Here is a 23,050-nt window from a genome sequence, read left to right on the forward strand (position 1 = left end):
CTGCACCGAAATGAATAAACACAGTCCAAGTAACGTAATAATGTTACATCATGATCAAGTAATCAAGTTAGGCAACAACTCCCCTAATTGAAATGATTAAAACCTAAGCATCTGGGTCCTCATATACACCAAATGCAAGCAATCACATGGACATGTTACATATCATTTGCAAGGACTGATTGTGACATAGCACCAGCAGGAGCCAACAATTATATGCAGTAGTCATAGCCATAGACTAGTCTGATCAAGTTAAAGCCCTCATGTCGCTCTGGTGAAGCGTCCCCCTCCAGAACAACATGTGGGTCGAGACAATGAGCTCTGATAGCAGAACACAGTATTCGTAAGCTAAACAAAACAGAACCATGTGAAAGCCTTCATTAAGTGGGTCAGTTTTTAACTCGTTATTTTCTCATATTACCCAAAACACCTTCAAACTTATCTTCTATAAATAGCTTCTTCAGCCTTCTGCAATTGCATCACACTCAAACTTGCAAAAGCTAAAATCAATCCTCTTAAGTTTCAATCAAACAACTCATTTTCCTTCTCTTGCTCAGTTTCCTCACAAAATGGCAATCCGGTTCCCTTCTGTTCTCTCTAACGCCAAGCAAATTCTTACTAAAAGTCAGCAAGTAGTCCCAAAGGGTTACATCCCAGTTTATGTCGGAGAACAAGCTGATAAGAAGAGATATGTGGTACCACTTTCTTACTTGAGCCACCCCTTATTTCAAGACTTGCTGCAGCGCGCTGAAGAGGAGTTTGGATTCAATCACCCTATGGGCGCTCTCACTATTCCTTGCACTGAAGAAATTTTCTTTAATCTTACTTCTGAGCTTAGGTGCTACTAGGAAATTTTCATGTCATAACATGATGATGTTTCAGTAGTTCTAATTAGAGTGGGTTTTTGTTAGATCTTATTGACACCCAGTAGAAACACTGTACAGTACAGATGTAACTTTTCCCCCTATCTGCAATTCTGCATCATTCAGTGGGGTGATACTAATTATATATAAATTATTGATTCAGTTTTTGAATAACGTTTGCCCTATTTTTGATTTCCCAGTTTGTCAGATTGAGCTAGAACATGATCAAACACAAAAACAAAAAGAATTTTTTTTCCTAGAATATAATAAAACAAAAAAAAAGTTACTCCGGCCACTAATAAATATACTTAACATTTTAAATTAATTAATACGTAGTAGTTACACTTTAAATTATATGTCAAGGAGGATTTTCCCCTCTCCCCCTAGTTATTGTTCGGAACAGCTACTTTCGGATTGTAATATGTTTAACTAAATTAATTAATGAATGAACTATGAAGTGCCATGTTTACCAAAAAAAAAAAAAAAAAATCTGCAATATGAATCCATAAAACATCAAAAACATGAACAATTTTCAACACAAGAAGTCCTGGATCTTCCCAAAGAGGCTGGATTGGAGTACAAGTACTCAGTTAAACTATAACATATATTTTTGTTCACCCGAAGTCCCTTTGATCCTTCAAAAAAGATTGCCACTTTAATTTCATATTGAATTATTCTTGACTTGCACTTCGGTAGGTAAGAATCAATATTTGCCTAGTGAAAAGAAAACTGCTTAATATAGTTCGTCACAGTAAATTATTTACGCATTACAATTTATCTGGGAAAAAAGTGGGTTCATACTTCATATCCTTTGTATGTCTTCTTAATTAATACAAAATAAAATAAAAAAATATAAAAAGAAGGAATCTGCATTGTGTTCTTTTGGAGTCAATCACACAAGTAAGAGAAATTTTGCCAGATTTTCAATAGAAAAAGACCCATTCTTGACTTCATCTGAAAAAAAAAAATTAAATATTCATTTAAAAAAATGATAGTTTTCAAAAAAAAAAAAAAAAAAATAATTCTAACTCAATTACCCTCATTTTTTTAGTTGAAGTTGCTGCAGTCTGATCACAATAAACTTTCCATACGTGCTGTACCACCATATACTTTCTTGCTCTCCTTAATAAGAGAAAGCAATCTTTTGAATTCTCTTAAGATTTTGATATCTAAATACGAAAGAAATTTTCTAAATGCTTACAAGTACTTCAGCTTATATATATTAGAGTCTAAAAGCTTAGAATCTTGCAACGCATTGCAGCACCACTCTGCTTTCTGTCAGTCCAAACAGATCACTAATGGCAGATTTCAGGGCACTGCTAATTCTATCCTTAACTCTGCATGCAAGTTTCGGAGCTCTCGGAAAGAGAACCCGAGGTAATGTTGGTGTCTGCTATGGACTTAACGGGGATAACCTACCATCTCCAATGGATGTCGTGAATCTTTATAAACGATACAATGTCCGGAAGATGAGGATATTTGAGCCATATCCTGAGGTACTCGAGGCTCTAAGAAGGAGTGATATAGAACTCACGTTGGGTGTTAGAAATAACGATATACCAACTCTTGCACTAAGTGAAGGTGCAGCAAATACATGGTTTATGACCAATGTTAAGCCTTATGTTAACGACATCAATATAGCATACATCACTGTTGGCAATGAAGTCATTCCTGGAGAATTCAGTGAATCTATTTTGCCTGCCATGCAGAATCTGCAAAATGTTCTCAGGAGCAATAATCTTGGTATGTGCTTGTTCTTTTTCTTTTTTTTTTATGAAGAAATTGGTATTAAGCAAAAGTCTTAACTTTTTTATGAATAAATTGGACAGTAGACAGTGAATACATGATCCTGACTCACAAGTATCATAGTCCAAGTAACATAGCTAACATACAATTTATATCTAATTTCAGAAAAGATAATTCCAGGGTGTTAACTTTTTTGTAATTTTTATTTTTAGCTTTTTTTTTTCTTAGCAAAGCGATATTTTGCTAACTAGTTGGTCCGCCAAAAGACCTTGTCACTTGAAAAGTAACGTAAACAAAAAAAAGTAAGCCCTTCAGATAAAGGATGAGAATGTCTCATTTAAGAATTTCTATTTACTAATTTATATCCTTCTTCTGCTGTAACTAGGTATAAGGGCAACCACTGTGGTGCACTCAGCAGTGTTGGGCACTTCATTTCCTCCCTCACAGGGCACATTTTCAGATAGTGCACGCCCCTTTATCAGCGGAATTATACAATTTTTATCATCACAAAAGTCCCCTCTGTTAGTAAATCTCTACCCTTATTTTCCCTATGCTGCAGACCCAGAAAATATACAATTAGATTATGCACAATTCAGTTCACATGAACCACTGATCAAAGACGGAGATTTGCATTACTCCAACCTCCTTGATGCCATGCTCGATGGTTTCTTCTGGGCGATGGAGAAAGAGGGTGTGAAGGATGTTAACATAGTGATATCTGAGACTGGTTGGCCACATGAAGGAAATGGCAATTTCACAACTCCAGGTCTTGCAGCTACTTACAACCGAAATTTCATACATCATGCTAATAGCTTTGGAGGGACTCCAAAGAGACCAGATGCATTTCTAGAAGGATTCATTTTTGCTATGTTTGATGAAGATTTGAAGGATTTTGGTGTAGAGCAACATTGGGGACTTTTCAGCCCCAATATGCAACTAAATTATGACATATTTAGTTGAATTAAAATTTGTAAAAAAGAGATAGAGCAAAAGGATCTGACCTTTTTTATTTTTGATCATAGACCTATTAGGCATTTAGGCTGTTAGAAGATCAAAACTTGGTGGATATAACCTGATTAAACTATATAAATAAATTTACATATACAACTCATTATGAAGGTGATGTTTGGGCTTTCAACTTACAAAAAATTCTCAGTCCAATGAAAGATTGCCGGAACGAATTTTGCGCTGTTGACGTGTAATTTCTTTGGCTAATCTTAATTGAGATAAGCCTAGTTGTGTTTGTGCAGAATTCACACTAGATGAAGAAACTAATTTTGGCTGAAGCCATTTTTTTACAGCAAGTCCACTGATTCTGATTTTACCACTTGATTCAGATCCTTGATAAGGAAGTCGTATTCTGCGAAACAAAGATCCAACTCCTTGACTAATCCTGTTCAATAAGAAACGGCACAAACGTTTTTTGTGAGCTAGTTTGCCAGTATTGGACACTTAATATGTACTCTCTCCATCCCTATAGAGACCCAGATTCATTAGGGGTCATTTTCAAGCAATCCTCCAACCTTACAGGGGTTCTTTCTAACTTGTAGTTTAATATATCCCCACAGGCACACCGCACACGTGCAAACCATTTGTTCATATAAGTTTAGATATGTTTTTATAAGGGGCAATAAGTTCATGTAAGGACCTAGATATTTGAACAAGGACTAATAAGTTCAGATTAAGAGATTTGACGTGGAAAGAACAAAGACATAGTCTTATTGAAGTGCTTATACTAAGATGCATGTCTCACCTTGCTGAAACATTAATTGTTTTTTCTCCCTTAGGACATGAAATATCTGTTGTCTCCACGGGCAGTGAAATGGTTATGCTGGGCACCTTGGCACCTGCATAAGCATTCAAATGGACAATCAATGCCTTTTTGGCTAGTTTAATTGATAGCATTCTGCAGCTTCAGCAAAGTTGAATATCAAAAATGGTTGTTGTAGATGTGATACTTTTCAGTTGTCTGAGAGGTAGACAGACAAACATGGCATTCGAAATAGCTCACTTCGAAGTGTATATGACAAGCTGGGGAATCTAGGATCAGGGCCAGGAAAAGCATTAGCCCTTATGGCTAGAGGTTAGATATAGAGGAGACGAGATGAGTTTGCCTAACTTTATGTAGAATCTCCCATATATTTCCATGGCTGCATGTCGACAACCAAGGATGTGCTCTCACCTTTTATATGACACATACCCACACCATAAAGTGGTAATAAGTGATAAAGAGAATTAATGGAAAAATACACATGCTTAATAGTGGTGTTTCTCTAGACAACTAAGGATGTGCTCCCATATGAATGTTCATGGCTGCATGTCCACAACCAAGGATGTGCTCTCACCTTTTATATGGATACATACCCACACCATAAAGTGGTAATAAGTGATAACGAGAATTAATGAAGAAACACACATGCTCAATAGTGGTAATTCACTAGACAACTACATGAAACGTTCAATATAAAATTCAGCATAAATAGATTACATTCTCTTATGATCTTATTCCAGACAAATTGTAAATTTAGGCTCCGTTTGTAGGGAGTAAAACATTTCCCTAGAAAACTACTTTCATCTATTTTCAATTTTACATTGTTTGGTTTGCAGAGTGTAAAACTATTTTCCCTAGGAGAAACATTGCTCTCCCAATGATGGAAAACCATTTTCCCTTCGAAATGAAGGGAAAACTGTTTTCCTTCCTTTTCCTCTCTCTTGCACACTCATTTCACTACCTCCTTACTTTCTCTTTTATTTTCCTTTCATTTCAGAATTTTTCATGCATGGAAACCAAACAACAGAAAGCTAATTTCAGAATTGTATTTTCCATTGTATATTGTTTTCCATGAAAATCATTTTGCACTGAAAATGTTTTACACCCAACCAAGCAGAGCCTTAGAAAAAGCAACTCTAGAAGAAGCAAGACTGAAAGGGAGAACAAGAAAGCCAAAATCAAATTACACATAAGCTTCCTGCAACATACTGATAAAATTGCTACTCTCATTCTTTCATATTGCAACACTTGACTTGCACGCTTAATATCTATAATATTCAATTAGTAAATATTATGAAAAGTTGATACTATGAACATATACATTGAAACTAATCCAATGATAATATATCACAGAAAACTTAATTCATACTTCCCAGCTCTTTTTCTATAGTTTTATACTATACACACATTATCATTCAACCATCTACTATGGTTTTTATATAAGGAAAACATGTAGTTCATGTGGAGAATTTTTTAGTACTCCTTCCGTTCTTTTTTATGTTCCTACTTAGAATCTTGGCAGTATTTAGAGTTACATATAACCTTCTAAATTTTTTCCCAATATATAAGAAAAACATAGTCATGTAGGGTCTTATTTGATTCTTCTCAATGAGTACTTTAATAATATCAATATTTTAAAGTTTATTACTAACACGTAATTACATATACTATTAGTCAAAGACGTACATAGGCATGTGCAAGTCAAACTAGGTATATCAATAAGGAATGGATGGAGTATATGAAAAGTGTAAAAATAATAACATTGCAATTGTAAAAGAATAGTGGAAATATATGACATGGTATCTTAAATATTATGCAAATTTTCAAATTAAAAAAAGAGGCTTTTGGATAAAGAAGCCATCATTAGGTGGCTGTTCAATAGAGCAGGCCCAGGTCTACTAAAGCTTACGTTTGCCGACAGTACAGACATGTTTTGAGACATATCAATACATTCTAAGATCAGCAAGATACTTGACAGAAGCAGGTCTCATGTAAAAGACAAGGCATCCAATATGAAGTGATGAAAAAGGAGCATATGCATAAATAATACCAAAGATATAAGCATAAACATACCAGCAGCAAGACGATGCCTGAGTCCTTTCAACACTGTTAAAATATATACCTGAGAGTATACAGTAAACCAGAACTGATTAGCGCAGCAGTAACAGATCTACGATTCCAGGACTGTCTTAATCCTCAAAAAAACCCTTCCCCCAAGGCAGGGTGAACCATGAGTATTAAGTATCAAAACCGATGATGAAGTTAAATACAGGCAACAACCCTCAAGTATGCCCTCCTTTGGAATTATGTTAGGCAACAAAGTGCACATAGTTATGCACCAGCAAAATTTGTCGTCAAACCAAAAGTTTACATGAAATACCTCTTATCACAATACGTAGAAAAATCACAGTTTAGTAATCCACTATATGACCAAGAATAAGATCTGAAATTAGCTAAAGACATGCAATTTTCATGTGATTGAGCGCTCAAGAGTCACCCTCCTACAAAACACACATATCTTCGTCTCTCTTACAAAGTTCTGGGAGGATAGACATGCAAACCATCTCAATATCAATCTTATCTGTTATACACATCCTCCCTACACTAATTATAGCCTCTTCTAGAAAAATCATCTTCTTTTACACACATACAAAGAATTGATTGTCTCTTACAGATCCAATCAAACACACCTTGGCAATGCTAAGTCATGTTCATATTGGCACCTTGGTGATGGGAAATACCAAATGGCGGCATTTATGACCCACAGACATCATGCTCAAAGTCAAATATGAAAAAGCTAGACGAATTGACTTCGGGGGGGTGGCAATGAGCAAGGTCAGAAGGTGTAATTAGACAGATTTGTGAATGTGCCTTTATTTAGAGGAGAGTCCACATTGGCACTTTGCTTCAGGAAAAGCAAGGCCGAACTGGAAGGGTTTCTTAATGCTGATCTTGGCAATTATACAGAGAAGAGTAATTTAGTTGATTCTTCCTCCGTTTTTTTAACTTATCGTTTATATTACTTGCATCATTTCTATTTTTGGCAATATATTCTCTCTTTCTCTCTCCTAGCACATGGGTTTCCTTTTTTATCTCTCTCTATCTCTCTCCTCTCCTTGGTCCTTGTGCAAACACAAATGATGCAAGTAAAAAAAACGGAGGAAGTATTTACTTTTGACGATATCTTGACTGTGGTAAGTGTGTGTCATGTGAACAACAGAAAGAGGAGTATATGACAGTCCTAGGCTAGTCAAATAGATAGTGTAGTTGAAGAACTTTCATGAAGAGAGAGACAAAGATAAGTTCGGTAGCATATCATTTAGAGATAGCTATAGCCCGACACAACTATCTAGAAACCCACTGTTTCATTCCATGATAAACAGATTCAATGCACATCAATTTATTCAGAGTTTGTTAAACAATGGAGTACTAAGTGTGGAAAAATCTTTGAAATCATAGAGCCGCACAGTCATATTAAGATGTGGAATACTGGTGATTACTTATCATGTCTATTACCTCATAACAACAATGAGAACACATAACTAGCTTTGAATCCAAAGAGCACCGAACTACACATATTTATTGCTATATATAAAAGCAATATCTGTTGTGCTTAGTGGAGCTTCTTTCATAATCGTGCTGGTCTTGGAACTTAGGAAGGTATCAGACAAAGTTGACAGATTCTTAATGGCGCATAAACTCGGAATAATTAAGAAGGGAAAAGAAAACTAACCTCCGCTGTGTGAATGTTCAAATTGCTAGCATCAATTACAATCGGACTTTCTTTAAAGGAAGCACCAGGTACAATGCCAATTGAAGCAGCTTCCTAAAGGGAAAAATCAGTCCAGCTAGTATTTTAGATGGCATAAAAAAAGCAAATAAGAGAAAATGAGAGAAGAACATTGAGGCTGCGCCAAGTCTCGTCAAAATTGGTTCACAAGTATTACAATATGTTTACATTAAAAGAGAGTGAGTTGTTTCAATTACCAGAAATTTAGGCATGAGATCAGCATATTAAAAGGATTTTTCATCTTCCACCACCTTTGTTTACCACCTTATACTTATTTCTTTAAATTTTACCACCTTATGTTATTTAACCTGCTAAAAATGACCACCTTCAATCATATTCCGGTGGATTTTAGAGTGAAATAGAGCCTACTTGCCGGTTGCCGGAAATTTTCTTTTCCCCCCATCTTCTCTCTTCCATATTTTGTCTTTACACCCCAAACTATGAGCTCACTTTATCCAAATCAATTTCAAAATTGAGAGTTCTCTCATCAAAATATGAATTTAAGTTAGGGCTTAGACTTCTCATTCAAAGGCTACCCTGAATTTGGAGAAATTGCAGACTCTTTAAAGTTGAAACTGCTAATAGATATGAATTGAGATCAAAAGTTGTTAGGTTAGGGTTCTTGGGTAAAATTGGGGTTTTTCTTTGTCGTTTAAATTGCTAAATTGGGGATAAATTACTTTCGTCCTGAGCTCGCTATTGCTTTTAGTGACATTCAATTTCACTTATCATTGATCAATTCTAACTGAATCACCTTATGTACATGTAAATTTTGGGGTTTCCCGAATTATTTGCTAAACACAACAAATTTGGTTTACTGCTGCTTTTACCTTCAATTTGAGCTTAAAGACAACAGTAATTGGTGTAACCAATTAAAAGGCGAAAGGAAATTAATGAGGAAGAGGGTGATGATGAGATCAGATTGCAAGAAGAGGAAGTGGGTTATCCACATGAGCTTAGAAGTTTAAATGGCTCAGGTGAAGAGGTTGATGAGTCCACTTATTTCAATCACATAACTCACTTTAGCAAAGTAATGCAATTAAAGTCTTAGTACTGACCTAAATCCAGAATTTGATGGCAGAATTCCCAATTTAAAGATTGATTCAGGTAAAGTGAGCTCATGGTTTGGGGTATAAAGACAAAATCGAAGAGAGAAGATGTAAATGGGAGGGAAAAAAAAAATTCTAGCAAGTGATCCCCATTTCACCCGAAAATCTATTGGATAATGATTCAAGGTGATCATGTTTAGCGAGTGAAACAAAAACATAAGATGGTAAAATTTAAAGAAAAAACTATAAGGTGGTAAAGTTCACAACTTGAAAAAAAATATCCAATTAAAATACAAATCATATAAAAGTCGAAGGACCACCACAACCAACTAAGGGTGCGTTCTATTCAACTTATTGGACCTGAACTTATTGGAACTTATCTAAACTGAACTTATTGAACCTGAACTGAACTTATTGGAACTTATTAAACCTGATTGGACCTGATTGGACCTGATTCAACTTATTGGACCTGATTGAACCTGATTGGAACTTATTGGACCTGATTGAACCTGATTGACCTTATTGGAACTTATTGACCCTGATAATTATAGTTTTTTCTCTTATAATAATTTTTTATGGAATAATAATTATTATAATTCGTCCTTTAAAAAATAATGATTATTGATTATCTCTTATGATAATTAATTTAACAGAAAAATTACTATTTATATATTTGCCTATACATAACTATAATTATAATTATTATTGTTAACCTTAATTATTTGACCATGATTATAATATTATTCAATAGCAATATGAATAATCAAATAATAGACAATAATACAAGTATAATACTATACATTGTGGTACTTAATAAAAAAATTCTAATAATAACATAATCAACTAAAGTAATAGATAAAAAAGACATAATACAAATAAATAATAAAATAATAGACATAATACAAATAAATAATAAAATAATAGACACTAATACAAGTATAATACTATATAATCATTGTGGTACTTTAATTAAAATTCTAATAATAACATAATCCGCTAATAGTGATATGAAATTATGAATAACAAAATAGTGGACACTAATACAAATGTTTATTAAACATTGACTATTTGGACCTTATTGGACCTTATTAGACCTTATTGGACCTTATTAGACCTGATTGGAACTTATTGCACCTGATTGGAACTTATTGCACCTAATTGGAACTTATTGGATGATCTAACTTATTGAAACCTATTGCACTTATTAGACCTTATTGCAACTTATCTAAACTTATCTGAACTTATCTGAACTTATTGGACCTGAAACTTAATTTTTTAAGTTGAACAGAACGCACCCTAAATTAAGTAGTAGATGATTGTTTACATATTTTACCACATGAGAGCTCCTAAACTATTGCTTAATAACAATAATTTTTCTCATGTGAATCCTTTATTGAAGGTTTCTTTTTGGATCAACAAACATCAGTTCTTGAACATACGTAAATCGATAAAAATGGAAGTGTTAACCCAATTCAAGTCATCTAAAAAATTCACCGACACCTAAGTACAAAGAGCATACGATGCCAAACATCATGCATGGAAGAGTGCAAAATTTCAAACATGTAGTGGGGGGAAGATGGAAGGGAGTTAGAATAAAGCTGACCTCAAACAATGAAAAAGCACGAGGGTCATATTCTGCAAAACCATCTATCAATGGAAAGAGGTTTGCACCTCGTGATGTTTCAGAATTGATTCCCAAAGTCTCAATCAGTCTCTTCTTCAAGGATACGTCTTTTGGTAGCTGCAAACATCCTAAAACTTGAGAAAGCAATTCCATAGAAGGGGCCAAACCAGCTCCAATCATTTCACGGTAAATCATCAAAGCCAAGGATGCCCTGGCGAAAACAAAAAGAAAAAAGGGAAACACCTCAATCTCAATTTTAAACCTGTAAGAAACAGTCGTACATACTACTATATATCTACATAATGTACTAAAGTGGGAGCAACACGGATTTTCCCCATAAAGTTCCATTCCATCCTATACTATTTATAAGTAACAAATGACTTCATCGGAAACTTAAGGATCTTTTCAATTGGGAACCAATTAAAATGACAACATTAGAAATTATAATTCTGGTTAATCAATGCCAAGTTTTTTTTTTTTTTTTTTTGAAAAAGTGTACTCCGTCTGTATTTTTTTGGTTCGCTTATTTGAAAAATCTTGACACTACTCCCAGTGTGGAGATAATATTCTAAATTTGTCTCAATATATAAAATTAAAAAAGAGTCATGTGAGGTCTGGTTTAATTCGTCTTATTGAATAGTTGAGTACTTTATTAACATTCAATTGTTATAATTTGTAGTAACATGTAATGAAGGATATTAATGGTCAAAAAAGTGCATTGGCAAATGAGCACATTCAAAACACGCATACTTAATAAATACAGAGTGAGTATTAGATCTCATAGATTAATTACTAATGTCTTTTTTTTCATATGTTAGCTCAGAATAGGCAGCTTGAGAAGAAGCTCTAAGCTTTGACGCTCTTGATGTACTGCTGCTACAGTTGGGAGCTTTCGCTAAATCCTTCTTCACGGAGTGCATATCTCGGTCCCTTACCTTAATGTCTACAGCTCCATTTCTTTTTCAGTGATGGCAAAATCAAAGATTGAGCATGGCTTGGGTATTACGCACATACATATATGCCATGTGTGCGTATGAATGTGCATGTGTGCAGTGTGCGTGCATGACATTTTTATGGGGAAAATTCAGGTACAAAGGATCGTGACATATAAAGCAACAAATAACCTTAACCCTACAACCATTAAAATATGAACTCCTATATGCTAGTATTTAGGATCCTTTGTACCTGAATCTATCCCTTATATATGTGTGTGCACATGCATATGCATGTTTGCATAATGTACACTCCCTCCTTTTACAAATAATTGTGAGTTTGTGACACTTCACTTTGGAGGAGAACCAAGGCAATTCTGAAATAAGCATGAGAGAAGTACAACAAAAGAATGTCTAATATCTGAGAAATGTAAAAAAAAAAACCATTAAAATATTGGAGGAGAGAGAAAATAGGGTGGTAGAAAGGTTTTGGGTAGATTAATAAAATGAGTGGTGGGACATATGAGGTAGAAAAGTGTATAAAGTTGATGTGACAAGTTACCATATAAGGATAAAGTGAAAGTGTAACAATTATATAGAAACAGTCTAAAAAGGAAAGTGTAACAATTAAAAACAAACGGAGGTAGTATATGCTAAGGTTACTTTTCTCCATATATACTTCTCATCGCTTATTTACTCAATCAAAAAAGTCAAGGGTGCATGGTAACAGAGTAAATAGACTAATCATTCAATTCGACAACAAATGTCTATGAGAAATAATAGGAAAGAGGTTAAGTTCTTTTCATGAAAAATCAAACATAGTTGAGCTTCTATGAGAAAACCTGTACAAGGCAAACACCCCCCCCCCCCCCCCCCCCCTTTTTTTGGCCATATATTGTTCAAGTGAAGAGAAGTTGGGAAAAGAGACCTTTTAACCATTTTTATCACTTTTTCAGCAAATCAAAGAATAGACATAACAGGAGAAAGTATGGAACCCAAATAAATCCAACGACATCTACATGATGGATGGAATACCATTTGTTGTCAATTTGCGGCCGTCCAGAGGTAAATGATAAAACAGGCTCACCAATTGTAGAAGCCTTCTCAAATCTCCGGGAGCACATTTCTATAAGAAACATCGCAGCAACAGAAACCAATTACAAAATAAACTTTCTGCAAATAAAAGTTTCATGTACAAAATGACACAATGACCATGAATGCAAGACAAACAACTAGAAAGTTAGCCTAAAATAAAAGGCAGAAACTGTACCAAGAGCACAATCAAAAAAGGATATGTTGTCCACATTAACAGCATAAAAATGAAAAACAATATTTAAATAATGAGGGGAATAAAAAAAACCTTCAATGTGTTATTAGTTCACATTGATAACTTCCATACAAGAAACACCTCAGTGGCAGAAATTGTGTTCATATATAGTGCTATTTCTAAAGAATTGTAAAATACAATTCTGGAATCAACATCACTATTACCCCTACAGTTCTCAAAATGCTCCAGCCTAAGGCGAGGAAAGAAGGGTCATAACTCATAACTTATATGTATGTAGCCACATTCTCGCAATAACGGACAGGCTGTTTTTATTAGAATTTGATGCGGAAGGCAACAGGCATGTCCAACTTCATACTATTAGATAAGAGCAATCATTCAGCTCCATTGCAAATGGACAAATTTCCATCAAGCTTTCAAAATTACATATTAATAAACTATCAATTTTACGGTAGCACTGCAAAATTACAGTTTTCGCTGCAGCATTAGCTAATTATAAAGCAACTATTTTGATTTTGTAAGCAAATTTATACATGATTGCAAAAGAGCATGGTAATTGGTTGCTATATTTTGTGCGTAGTTCTCCTTCCATATGTTAACCTCCAAGTACCCTTTTCATTTGCTATTTATTACTTCTGAACAAAGCCATAGCAGTCTTTTGTTGTTTACTTGTTTATGTAAATAATAAACCTATAAAAGCATCATATTCCACACATCAAGTTCCTCAAAGCTTTAGATTTTTTGGTTTAGATTTTCCTTGAGAAAGAGTTACATTGCAATCATTTTTACTGCATAACTGATCTTTATCAATTTTCTGAAAGAACATTAAGGAAACTATAGATGCTTCTACAGAGCTGAAGTAACTATGCATAAAGAGGATGTATAATATCCAACAGAAGGAAAACCATCTGAACACTAAAAATAGCTGCCTTTCTCAATGACTATCTTCTAAATGGAGTATAGTTCACAGCAACATCTCTTCTTAAACATTATATTGGAACGGATCTTACTTGCATGAAGAATTGAAGATCGAAAAAGGTGCTTCATAATGGAAAATAAAAAATTGCGCTGATTGATAGATTTTCTGAACTTACTTATAAGACATTTACACATAATCTGCGTGAAGGAGACACCATCAGCTTTTGCCTGAGAAAAGAGCGTGAGGCCTACCTCTAAGTCATCATTTCTGCGAAGCACAGGAACCATAAAACCTTCGTTTGTAAAATCAGGAGCCTTTCAGGGTTATAATGAAGAACAAGAACATGAGATCTGATGATAAACTTCAGAGTTCAAGAGAGCAGTAGCTTTCCATATCTGAAGCCTTGGAGAAAGGTCTTATCATGAAATCTTGAAAATTACTGAAGACAAGAAACAAAGAGATATTACCTTTCACTTGCTGCAATAAGAATGGAGTAAGTGACATCATTTGGGCGCAAGCCTAGTTTCTGCCTTTCTGCCAGAACATCCAGAGCCTTCTGCATTTGGCCAGCATCACCTGCAGTGCCATTTATATGGATCAATTTAGTTTCTGGATATGCCCAGGAATTAGTTTCCGGAGAGCACTGTTATTAAGATAGAATATCAGATATGTACTATATGCAAGTGAAACTGAGAGAACCTTGGAGATGTCTCATGTAATATGCATATTGGCAAACTCTCAGTTGTACTAAGTACTGCTCTATCTTCTATTATTTTCTTCTATTATGCTCCTATTAGAGAGGAAAAATGACTCTGAGTTGTGACTGAATCGTAGCATAAGCATGGATTAGCTAAATAAAATATCTATTTTATAGATCACCATTTGACCTACGTTTGCAATAGAATAAGAAGTCTTTGTGTAGACAAATTAAGCAGAGTAACTTACAGAGGGCAGTGATTAATGCATTCACAGTTGAAACCGTTGGATTCAATTTCATAGCTTTGATTTGCTCAAATAGCTCCAGTGCCTTCTCCCAATTTCGGGTCTGAAACCAAAGTTTTGACATTGAAGTCATTCTCATGACATATGTATATTTCAAGAAACTCATCTCGTCATACTCCCTGAACACAAGCAGCTAAAGTTGTGTCCCTTTATTTTCTTACCATGTTTGCCTTTTCTGTGCCTAGTACTACAAGAAAGATGCAGATCTAGATGCTCTTGCTCAGTTCAAATACTAAATACCATGTCAACCATGTGTTTCAACTAAGTAGAATTCAGAGTTCCTAAGCTTACATAACAAGGTGCAGATATAAGTCACTAATTAAGGAAAGAACAAAAACCGAGGACAGATAACACTACACAGCTTGGTCTTGGTGTAACATAAGGCCCGTTCAACAGGCTCCATTACATATATTACAGAGAAGGACAAGAGCTTTAAAACATGCAATTTCTCTAAATGCAAGTTAAACAAGTTAAACCTCATAGCTATTATGGAACTAAGTTGTACTGATAAGATATGGACTGCTTTAACAAAATTGGACCCTATTTCCTGACTGCTTTATTAATGCATACTATATTCTGCATGCTTAAATGCAAGCAGCTAAAGTTGTGTACTTTCATAATTTCCCATGTTTTCCTTTACCGTGCCTACTAATACAGAAAAGTAATAGATCTGGATGCTCTTGTCATCAACTGTAAGATGGAATGCCCTAACGTGTAATATTTCCAGAGACCACTCCAAGGACATCACAATGTAAAATTATCAATAAGTGCTGATAAAAGCAGCATATGACAACTGAGGTTAAGAAAATATAGGGGCACATACATTGCTACAAGCCCCCATCAACGAGCTGTATGCAATGATTCCTGGATTCATCCCATCAGTTCTTGCATCTTGCAAAACCTCAAAGGCAGCATCTAAGTTACCAGCATGCCCAGCAACATCTATTAAAGCACTGAAAAACATCTGCATAAAAGACGAGAAGCTTTAATGTGTAATAACCACCAGGGACATAGGAAACAATTGATGCTCTAATGCTTAGCACATCTATCAGAAAACTAGTTTATTAAGTTTTAAATATAATCCATGCAATTATCAGATACTATTCTTTTACGTTATATCATTTCATAAAGGCTTCGTAGTTTGTTGAAATTCATGATGATCTAGTTTGTGAAATCTGCTAGTACAAAAATGTGCAGAGGGTAGCAACATGCAATTAGAAATTGATTGCGGGACATACCTCATCAGGAATAACACCCTTCCTCTTCATGTCAGCATATATTTTGCATGCAAAATCCCAATCACCAGTCTGACTGCAGCTATTAGCAGCAATGGTATAAAGCTCTGGAGTCCCTTTAATGTCAAATTGGTCTATCATATCATATACTCCTTTCGCTCGATCAACCTAGAAAAATGGAGATTTATTTACTGACAGGGTCTAAAATTTAAATATCATTGATTAGCATAGCAATTAAAAAGTAAATGGACAAGCACTTTGTACCTTAAATGTGAAACAATGAAGAGAATCCTTACCTGACCAGCACCTGTACAGGCACTTATCAGAGCACCAATTGTAATGTGATCAGGGTCGATAGGCTGTAATTCAGATCTCATTTCTGCCAGCACATCAAAAGCACGTTCCACTGCTCCAGACTGGCCACACGCGGTGATAAGAGCATTGAATACAACTCGATCTGGCTTCACATTCTACTGCATAGAGGTATGCTATCAGATGGCTTCTAGATGTTCTGAGGTAGCGTGTTCAAGTAGACTAGGCATCAACCAAATATATTTCTAGATGATCTAGAACTACATACCTTAGACCTTAAAATCCCATAAACACCAAAGGCTTTGGCTACCTGACTAGCTCTTGCACAACCATCAATCAGAGCTCCATACGTATGTTCATTTGGTTCTACCCCACTACTCATCATTTCATGAAAAACCTGATGAAGAAAATCCAGAGTGAAATGTAAGAGATATAAAATGAGGAGAAAAAACATCATGGCATAGAGAACAGAAAAGCAAGAATAATTTGGACAAAAACTGTGACTTGCAAACGAAACAAATTACCCAAAGGCAAATTACACAAAAGAAGTTGGAAGCACAATCTTAGTAGTAAAATGTTTATACATCCTAGAAAGCTATACAAAAAGGATAATAGTGAAGCAGACGCACTTCAAACATAGTGTCAACTTTTCCACTTTTGGCACAGGTTGATATCAGAGTAGTGTAAAGTTTACAGTCAGCTTTAAATCCAGCCTTCTGAACCAGATTCCAAGCCTCAAAAGCTCCTACATGCATAGTCATAATTAGATCACAATACATATTTCATACAAAAACAGAAATCATCAGAATGTATTTGCTATTAAACAAAGATAAAGTTGACCACACATAAAACAAAATAAACCTGAACATATAGCCAGCAACCTTCAGCTTACCCTCTGAATCTTGCGCAGCAGAACAAACAGACATAAGCATATTGAAAGTACTAAGAGTAGGGTCTGGAATCAGCTTTGCAAAACGGAAAGCTTCTTTAACGGCCTTTTGTCTTCGACAGAAATCAAAGAATTTAGCATGATAAATCTGAAAACAAAACACCAAAAGATCGGAACATTAAAAATCACTTTCAATTTCTAGATATCTTATATTCCAAAATGAAGCTAACTGAGCATAAACTAAAGACAGAAGGGATCATAGCTTTACCTTAGTCATATCCAATATATCTTTGATATCCATGTCTTCAAGCAACTCCACGCACTCGCTTAACCTGATAAACCGAATATGTTATGACAGATAAACAGCAAGAAAGAAAGGAGGTAGAGAGAACTCAGAGAAGTATATGGGGTTAAACTACAGAACAATCCTACATCCAAGTGAAGGTGAAGGACCAATGCTTACAGCCTGACCAAAATCTATGCATAATATTAATCTGTTAAAACGGATAAAATCCTCTATCTCTGTAAGTTGAATATTTGGGACTTTGCTCATCCAACTACAAATAGAGCTGAAAACACGTCAGTTTAGTCTACCTGCCACTTCTCAGCAGGCGATTGTAAGAATTCATATCCCTAGGTATGTTGTTTTCTCTGATATCTTGCAGTGCGAGCACATCCAAAAAATCAGAAACATTTTGGCGGTTATATCGCAAAGAAGGTCCCCCTGTACCTCTTTTCCCACTTCTTCTTCCTTTCCGAGGGTCTTTTCCCACATGGAAGGAGCTGCCTGCATGGGATGCAACAGGCCCACGACCTCCAACGCCTGGAAAAATCAAAGCCTAAAGGGCAAGTCAGATATTTGATGCACAATCATGCAACACCAAGCCAAATCAAAGAGCAAATTCATTGCTTAGGAAGAAACTCAAGTTCCAGAGATTTTCAGCATAACCTGCAGCCTGGTTATTATCCTCTTGCAACATATTTGAAAAGGAATTCCTCATGGTCAAAGGAAAGTTGTTTTTCTCCAAACGAGATGCATTAGTAGATGAGCCATTGATTCCCTGCAAATGCTCCAGGTTGTCTGGTGCAGATGTATTCTCATAAAATAAGTAAAGCTCGTCTCTAGCAGACCTTGTAGTTTCCGGAAAGCTTACAGCCTGAAGTTCATACCCAGCGTCATAGTTTGGTTTTTCAAGATTATTGTCCTTCATAACTGCAATATCTAAAACCGCAGAGACATCCTTCGTCTTATCGATTTGAATAGGTGATTGATTCAAATCAGTCCCCGCTTTACCATTAACAGAGTCTGATTCTTCAGTTAAGTGTACATGTGATTGCAGGGCCTTCACTTCAGGAGATGTCTGTGGAAGAGATGGACCTATTTTTTCGCTCTTCTCCGAGAGCGCAGAAGCAATGGCTCCTAAAACCTGGAGGTTAGAATCAAGAACACCTGCTTCCTCTACATCAGGTGCATCTTGAGGTGTTGAATAGGGATCCTGATGTAATGATTTGACTCCACCTTCATTATCCTTGAAAGTGGTTTCTTTAACTTCAGGTAATGAGTGATTTTCTTCCTTGAAACTTTCCATGTCAGGGAATCCAGGAGATGCCTCTGGAGGTGATAAACCAATACCTTCACTTCTTTCTGAAAGTGTAGAAGCAATGGCCCCTAAATCAGGAAAGTTGGAATTAGGAAAATCTGCAGCATCTTGTATATCTTGAAGTGTTCCAAAGTGATCCTGATATGACAATTTGGTCCTGCCCTCATCATCACTGAGAGTGGTTTCTTTGTCTTCCAGTAATGCGTAACTTTTATCCTTAAAACTTTCGATTTGAAGATTTTGAGAAGATGCAAGTGGACGAGATAGGTCTACTCCTTCTCTCTTCTCCAAAACTGCAGAAGCAATGGCTCCTATTTCATGCAAGTTAGAATCAGCAAAACTTATTTGTCCAACTTCAGATGTATCTTCAGATTTTGATGAAGTACCATTCCATGATAAATCGACCCTGCTTCCATTATACTTGGATGTGCTTTCTCCAACTTCTGGTAATGAATAATTCAACTCATTCAAACTTTCTATGTGACGACGTGCAGCATCTATTGGACCATAGGATCCCACTTTTGTGGTAACTTCTTCTTGGCTATACTTAGAAGATGGAGGACTAGATACCTATAGAGTTAAAAGGGGAGAGAAATAATCAGAAGCAACAAAATATCCAGCATTTAGACAGGAAACATTAAGAGTGAAAATAGAACATAAACATAAGGATACAGCATTTTTTTAATTTGTCTGAGGATGTTTACCAGAAAGTCCCTCAATCATAAGTTTTAGAATACCTAAACCAAGATTACCACAATCTTCCAGGATCTATTCAAAATCCACGACTCATATACAAGATTACCAATCATCTTTTTCACTACACACCAGAAAATAAAAGGTGAAAAATGAAAATGCGACGTTCATGGTTTGCATGAACTTCACACTTTCACAAATGACTTAATTTCTATCTTTTTTCTTAAGAGTCATTCTTTATATTGTTACTTTTAGGCTTTTGAACCCCTAAAATTAAGTGGTACCAAAGAAGCAATACTTGTTAGGAATCTGAAGTCCATTCCCTCATGATCACTACCCTTAGACCTTAGTCCCTTACCAAAAAGAGAAAGGCTTAAACACAAACACTTACGGTCCATTTTGGACTCTAACAAGCATTCAATTACTCTTTTTATTTAAAAATAGCTATTAAACTTCCCTCGTTATAGATTTTCAAATAAATGCTCCACTTTCCATAAAAGGTTATTTGATCCTCTTGAATGACTTTCTCTCTCTTACTTTTGCACCTCAGCACATGGATGACTTTCGCATTGAGATTATCTAATGTCTTTTCCCTTAAATTGCATGTTAAAAAGAAGTCAACATTTATTTATGAACAGAGAGAGTAATATCTTAACAAAAAAAAACAAATACTAATTAATTCTTCCAAAAGTTTTGAAAATAATGCTTATCATAGAAAGTTTGCGGTTGTACAAGAAAGTATTACAATGGTACTCAAAAGTTCTTCGAATTACACTTCCTCCGCTCCAAAAAGAATACACCACTTGCATTTTAAGAATCAAACTTTACAAACTTTGACCACAAATTCCAACCACTATATGAATAATAACATAGTCATGTGAAACCTTGTAAAATTAGTCTCAATGTTTCTTTCAAAATAGATTTTTTTTTCTAATTTTTACTAATACATAATTAAAGATATTATGGTCAAAGTACTGCATTGGAGACCATGAAAACTTAACTGTTTTATTCTTTGTGGAGCGGAGGATGTACTAGGATTGTTTAAATAGGCTCTATTCTTTTGGACTAAATTAATAAAATTTCAATTCAGTTCAGACACATTCATTTCAGTTCAGTCAGTTCAGCTCACCTCAGTTAGTTGCCTCTCATAATTTTCATTTATTTCAGTTCAGTTCACTTCACTTCAGACAAATTCAGTTCAGTTCAGTTCCTCCTCCATATACTTTGATACACTATGAAAGTTTTTGGTAGTACTATAAAGATTTGATGCTACTATCATCTAAAATTTTTATGATGCTACTTTCTTCAGCTGTGGAGTAAAATCTCATTCATTGACCTGCTACTTTCCATCAAAACTTCCTACAGTTAAAAATGCTGGCATAACATTACAAATAATTTACAAGCCATATCAAACTAATATATCCACAATTGCCGAAAATAAGATAAATTTCTTCGTTTTTCATAGAAGAACAGGAGAACAGAGTCAATTTACTCCTTAGTTCCACCAATGCTCCACATTTCAGATAATTACACTATAGTAGAATTAAATAGCTTCCACAATAATCACATCAACATAAAACATTCATAAAAAAGTAACAGAAAATCAAGTATTAACCTCAACGGCATCTTTTTTCCGCTTTGAATAGTAAAAATTGGCGAGAGCAACAGCAACAGCGGACACCGTCATCGCAACAACAACAGCGACAATCGGCAATGAATTCAACGAAGCGACAGGAATTCGAGCGGTATGAAAGCGAAGACGTTTGCATTTGCGACGAGATTTAAGCCTTAATTTAGGTGAAATTCCGAAGAATTCACTTCGAATTGATTGAATTCGTGAGACGCAAAGACATACAGAAGATGAAGATGAAGAAGAAGAAGATGAAGAGAAGCGTGGAATTAGGGCTAGGGTTTGCGTGGTTGGAGAATAGAGCGCATCCATGAGAGAAAGATAGAGAGAGATGTGGATAATAGGAGAAGAAGATGAAGATGATGATGAAGATGAAATGGAGGTTGAAGTTGAGGTCTCAGTTGAGAGTGAGAAGTGAATAGTTATGGATGATTAAGGAACCTTTTTCTTTTTCTAGTATTATTTGGTGGTTTGTGCTTTGATTGCGTGGCATTGTTTATCATTTTAATGCCTATCCCCAAAATGGTAGTTAGTTAATGTTTTACTACTATTTGAGACATTCCTTTTGGTGGCGCCAAAACTCACAACTGAAATTGTGGAAAATTAGATTTGTAGAAATTTTTTTGGTTTTGGTTAATGAACTAGTTCTAGATTTATGCCCTCGTCATTGAATATAATCTGAGATATTTAATATTTTCTGTCTTAACTACTTTTTTCCCTATTCTTTTTTTAATTCGTTTTGGAATAACATTGAATTGTCTAAGTCTAATTGTCTCAAATTTATATGACGTTTATGCTATGTAAACATGTTTTCACAAAGAGGTTCGCCCAAGGGGTAAATATTTTGAAGTTATTACATGTGGTACATACAAAATTTAGAAGTTTCGTATAAAAATCTGGATTTCAAGGTGATAATTCTCTAATCCCACACGTTCCAATAGGAATAGCAATGGATCAAATCAAAATTTCCAAACTTTATACCTATTCTACCTCTATAAAGGATAATTCATATTTGTTTTTGTTTCGATTTTTGGTTCTCAAATTCAAGTTGCATCGAACTTAAGTCGAATTCATATTATGTGATCAATCAAGATCACGCAATCCCAAGTTAAACAAGAAAAAATTACAGTATTTAAGTCTCATGATAGTTGCAACAGTTTGACTAACATACTTGCCAAAGATTAATTTTAACCGTAAACATTTACAACTTTCTATTAGCAAATATTATATAAAAAATTGTTGATATGTTTAATATATGCATCTCTTCAAACATATAATATACTAGTATATGTATCTAAAAATGAGTTAAAATAATGGTATAATAAAGCAACATGTGATGCCCTAGTGATGTTAGCTCACCTCCAATCTCAAAGACCTCAAGATTGAGTTTCATCCCTTGTAAGAGGAATAACCAACTTCCCGAGAGAGTATTATAATTATAATTGAGTTGGACTTGACAAATCTTATACTTCCTCCGTTTCGAAATAAGTGGAAGTGGAACGCTTCTCTTTTTTACGTAAGTTTTTCTAGAAAAGTGTTTCACTTATTTCAAAACGGAGAAAGTATCATCTCCAAATCTTATAAATTTTGGATCAAACTATAAATTTTCAAATTGGACCGTACTACAACATTAAGTCGGACTCGAGTTGAATTCAAATTGAATTATCTTCCTTGGGTCTTGAACTTGAATGAATCACGTCGGATTCAATTTG

General features: G+C 35.0%; 3 protein-coding genes across 3 annotated transcripts; 2 read left to right on the forward strand and 1 right to left on the reverse strand.

Moving 5' to 3' along the window:
* The first annotated feature begins 395 nt into the window (after positions 1-395).
* Positions 396-1,034, forward strand: LOC104904915 (auxin-responsive protein SAUR21). Its single transcript, XM_010693334.4, has one exon. The coding sequence runs from the start codon at positions 567-569 to the stop codon at positions 843-845; it is 279 nt and encodes a 92-aa protein (XP_010691636.1). The 5' UTR covers positions 396-566; the 3' UTR covers positions 846-1,034.
* A 1,124-nt stretch (positions 1,035-2,158) lies between these two features.
* LOC104904916 (probable glucan endo-1,3-beta-glucosidase BG4) lies at positions 2,159-3,566 on the forward strand. Its single transcript, XM_010693335.3, has 2 exons — positions 2,159-2,603; positions 2,992-3,566. Exons 1-2 carry the CDS (start codon positions 2,159-2,161, stop codon positions 3,564-3,566), a joined length of 1,020 nt encoding a protein of 339 aa, XP_010691637.1.
* Positions 3,567-3,664: 98 nt separating this feature from the next.
* On the reverse strand, positions 3,665-21,811 carry LOC104904917 (pentatricopeptide repeat-containing protein MRL1, chloroplastic). Its single transcript, XM_010693336.4, has 19 exons — positions 21,324-21,811; positions 18,364-19,585; positions 18,009-18,237; positions 17,683-17,746; positions 17,418-17,562; positions 17,155-17,270; positions 16,794-16,922; positions 16,510-16,683; positions 16,217-16,381; positions 15,802-15,942; positions 14,922-15,021; positions 14,444-14,552; positions 14,152-14,243; positions 12,808-12,898; positions 10,820-11,051; positions 8,111-8,203; positions 6,451-6,499; positions 4,360-4,453; positions 3,665-3,999 (listed from the first exon to the last, which is right to left on the reverse strand). The coding sequence occupies exons 1-19, from the start codon at positions 21,648-21,650 to the stop codon at positions 3,759-3,761; spliced, it is 3,813 nt and encodes a 1,270-aa protein (XP_010691638.1). The 5' UTR covers positions 21,651-21,811; the 3' UTR covers positions 3,665-3,758.
* Between the last annotated feature and the right edge of the window lie 1,239 nt (positions 21,812-23,050).

This window comes from Beta vulgaris, chromosome 9, assembly GCF_026745355.1.
Source record: "Beta vulgaris subsp. vulgaris cultivar EL10 chromosome 9, EL10.2, whole genome shotgun sequence".
Taxonomy (NCBI): domain Eukaryota; kingdom Viridiplantae; phylum Streptophyta; class Magnoliopsida; order Caryophyllales; family Amaranthaceae; genus Beta; species Beta vulgaris.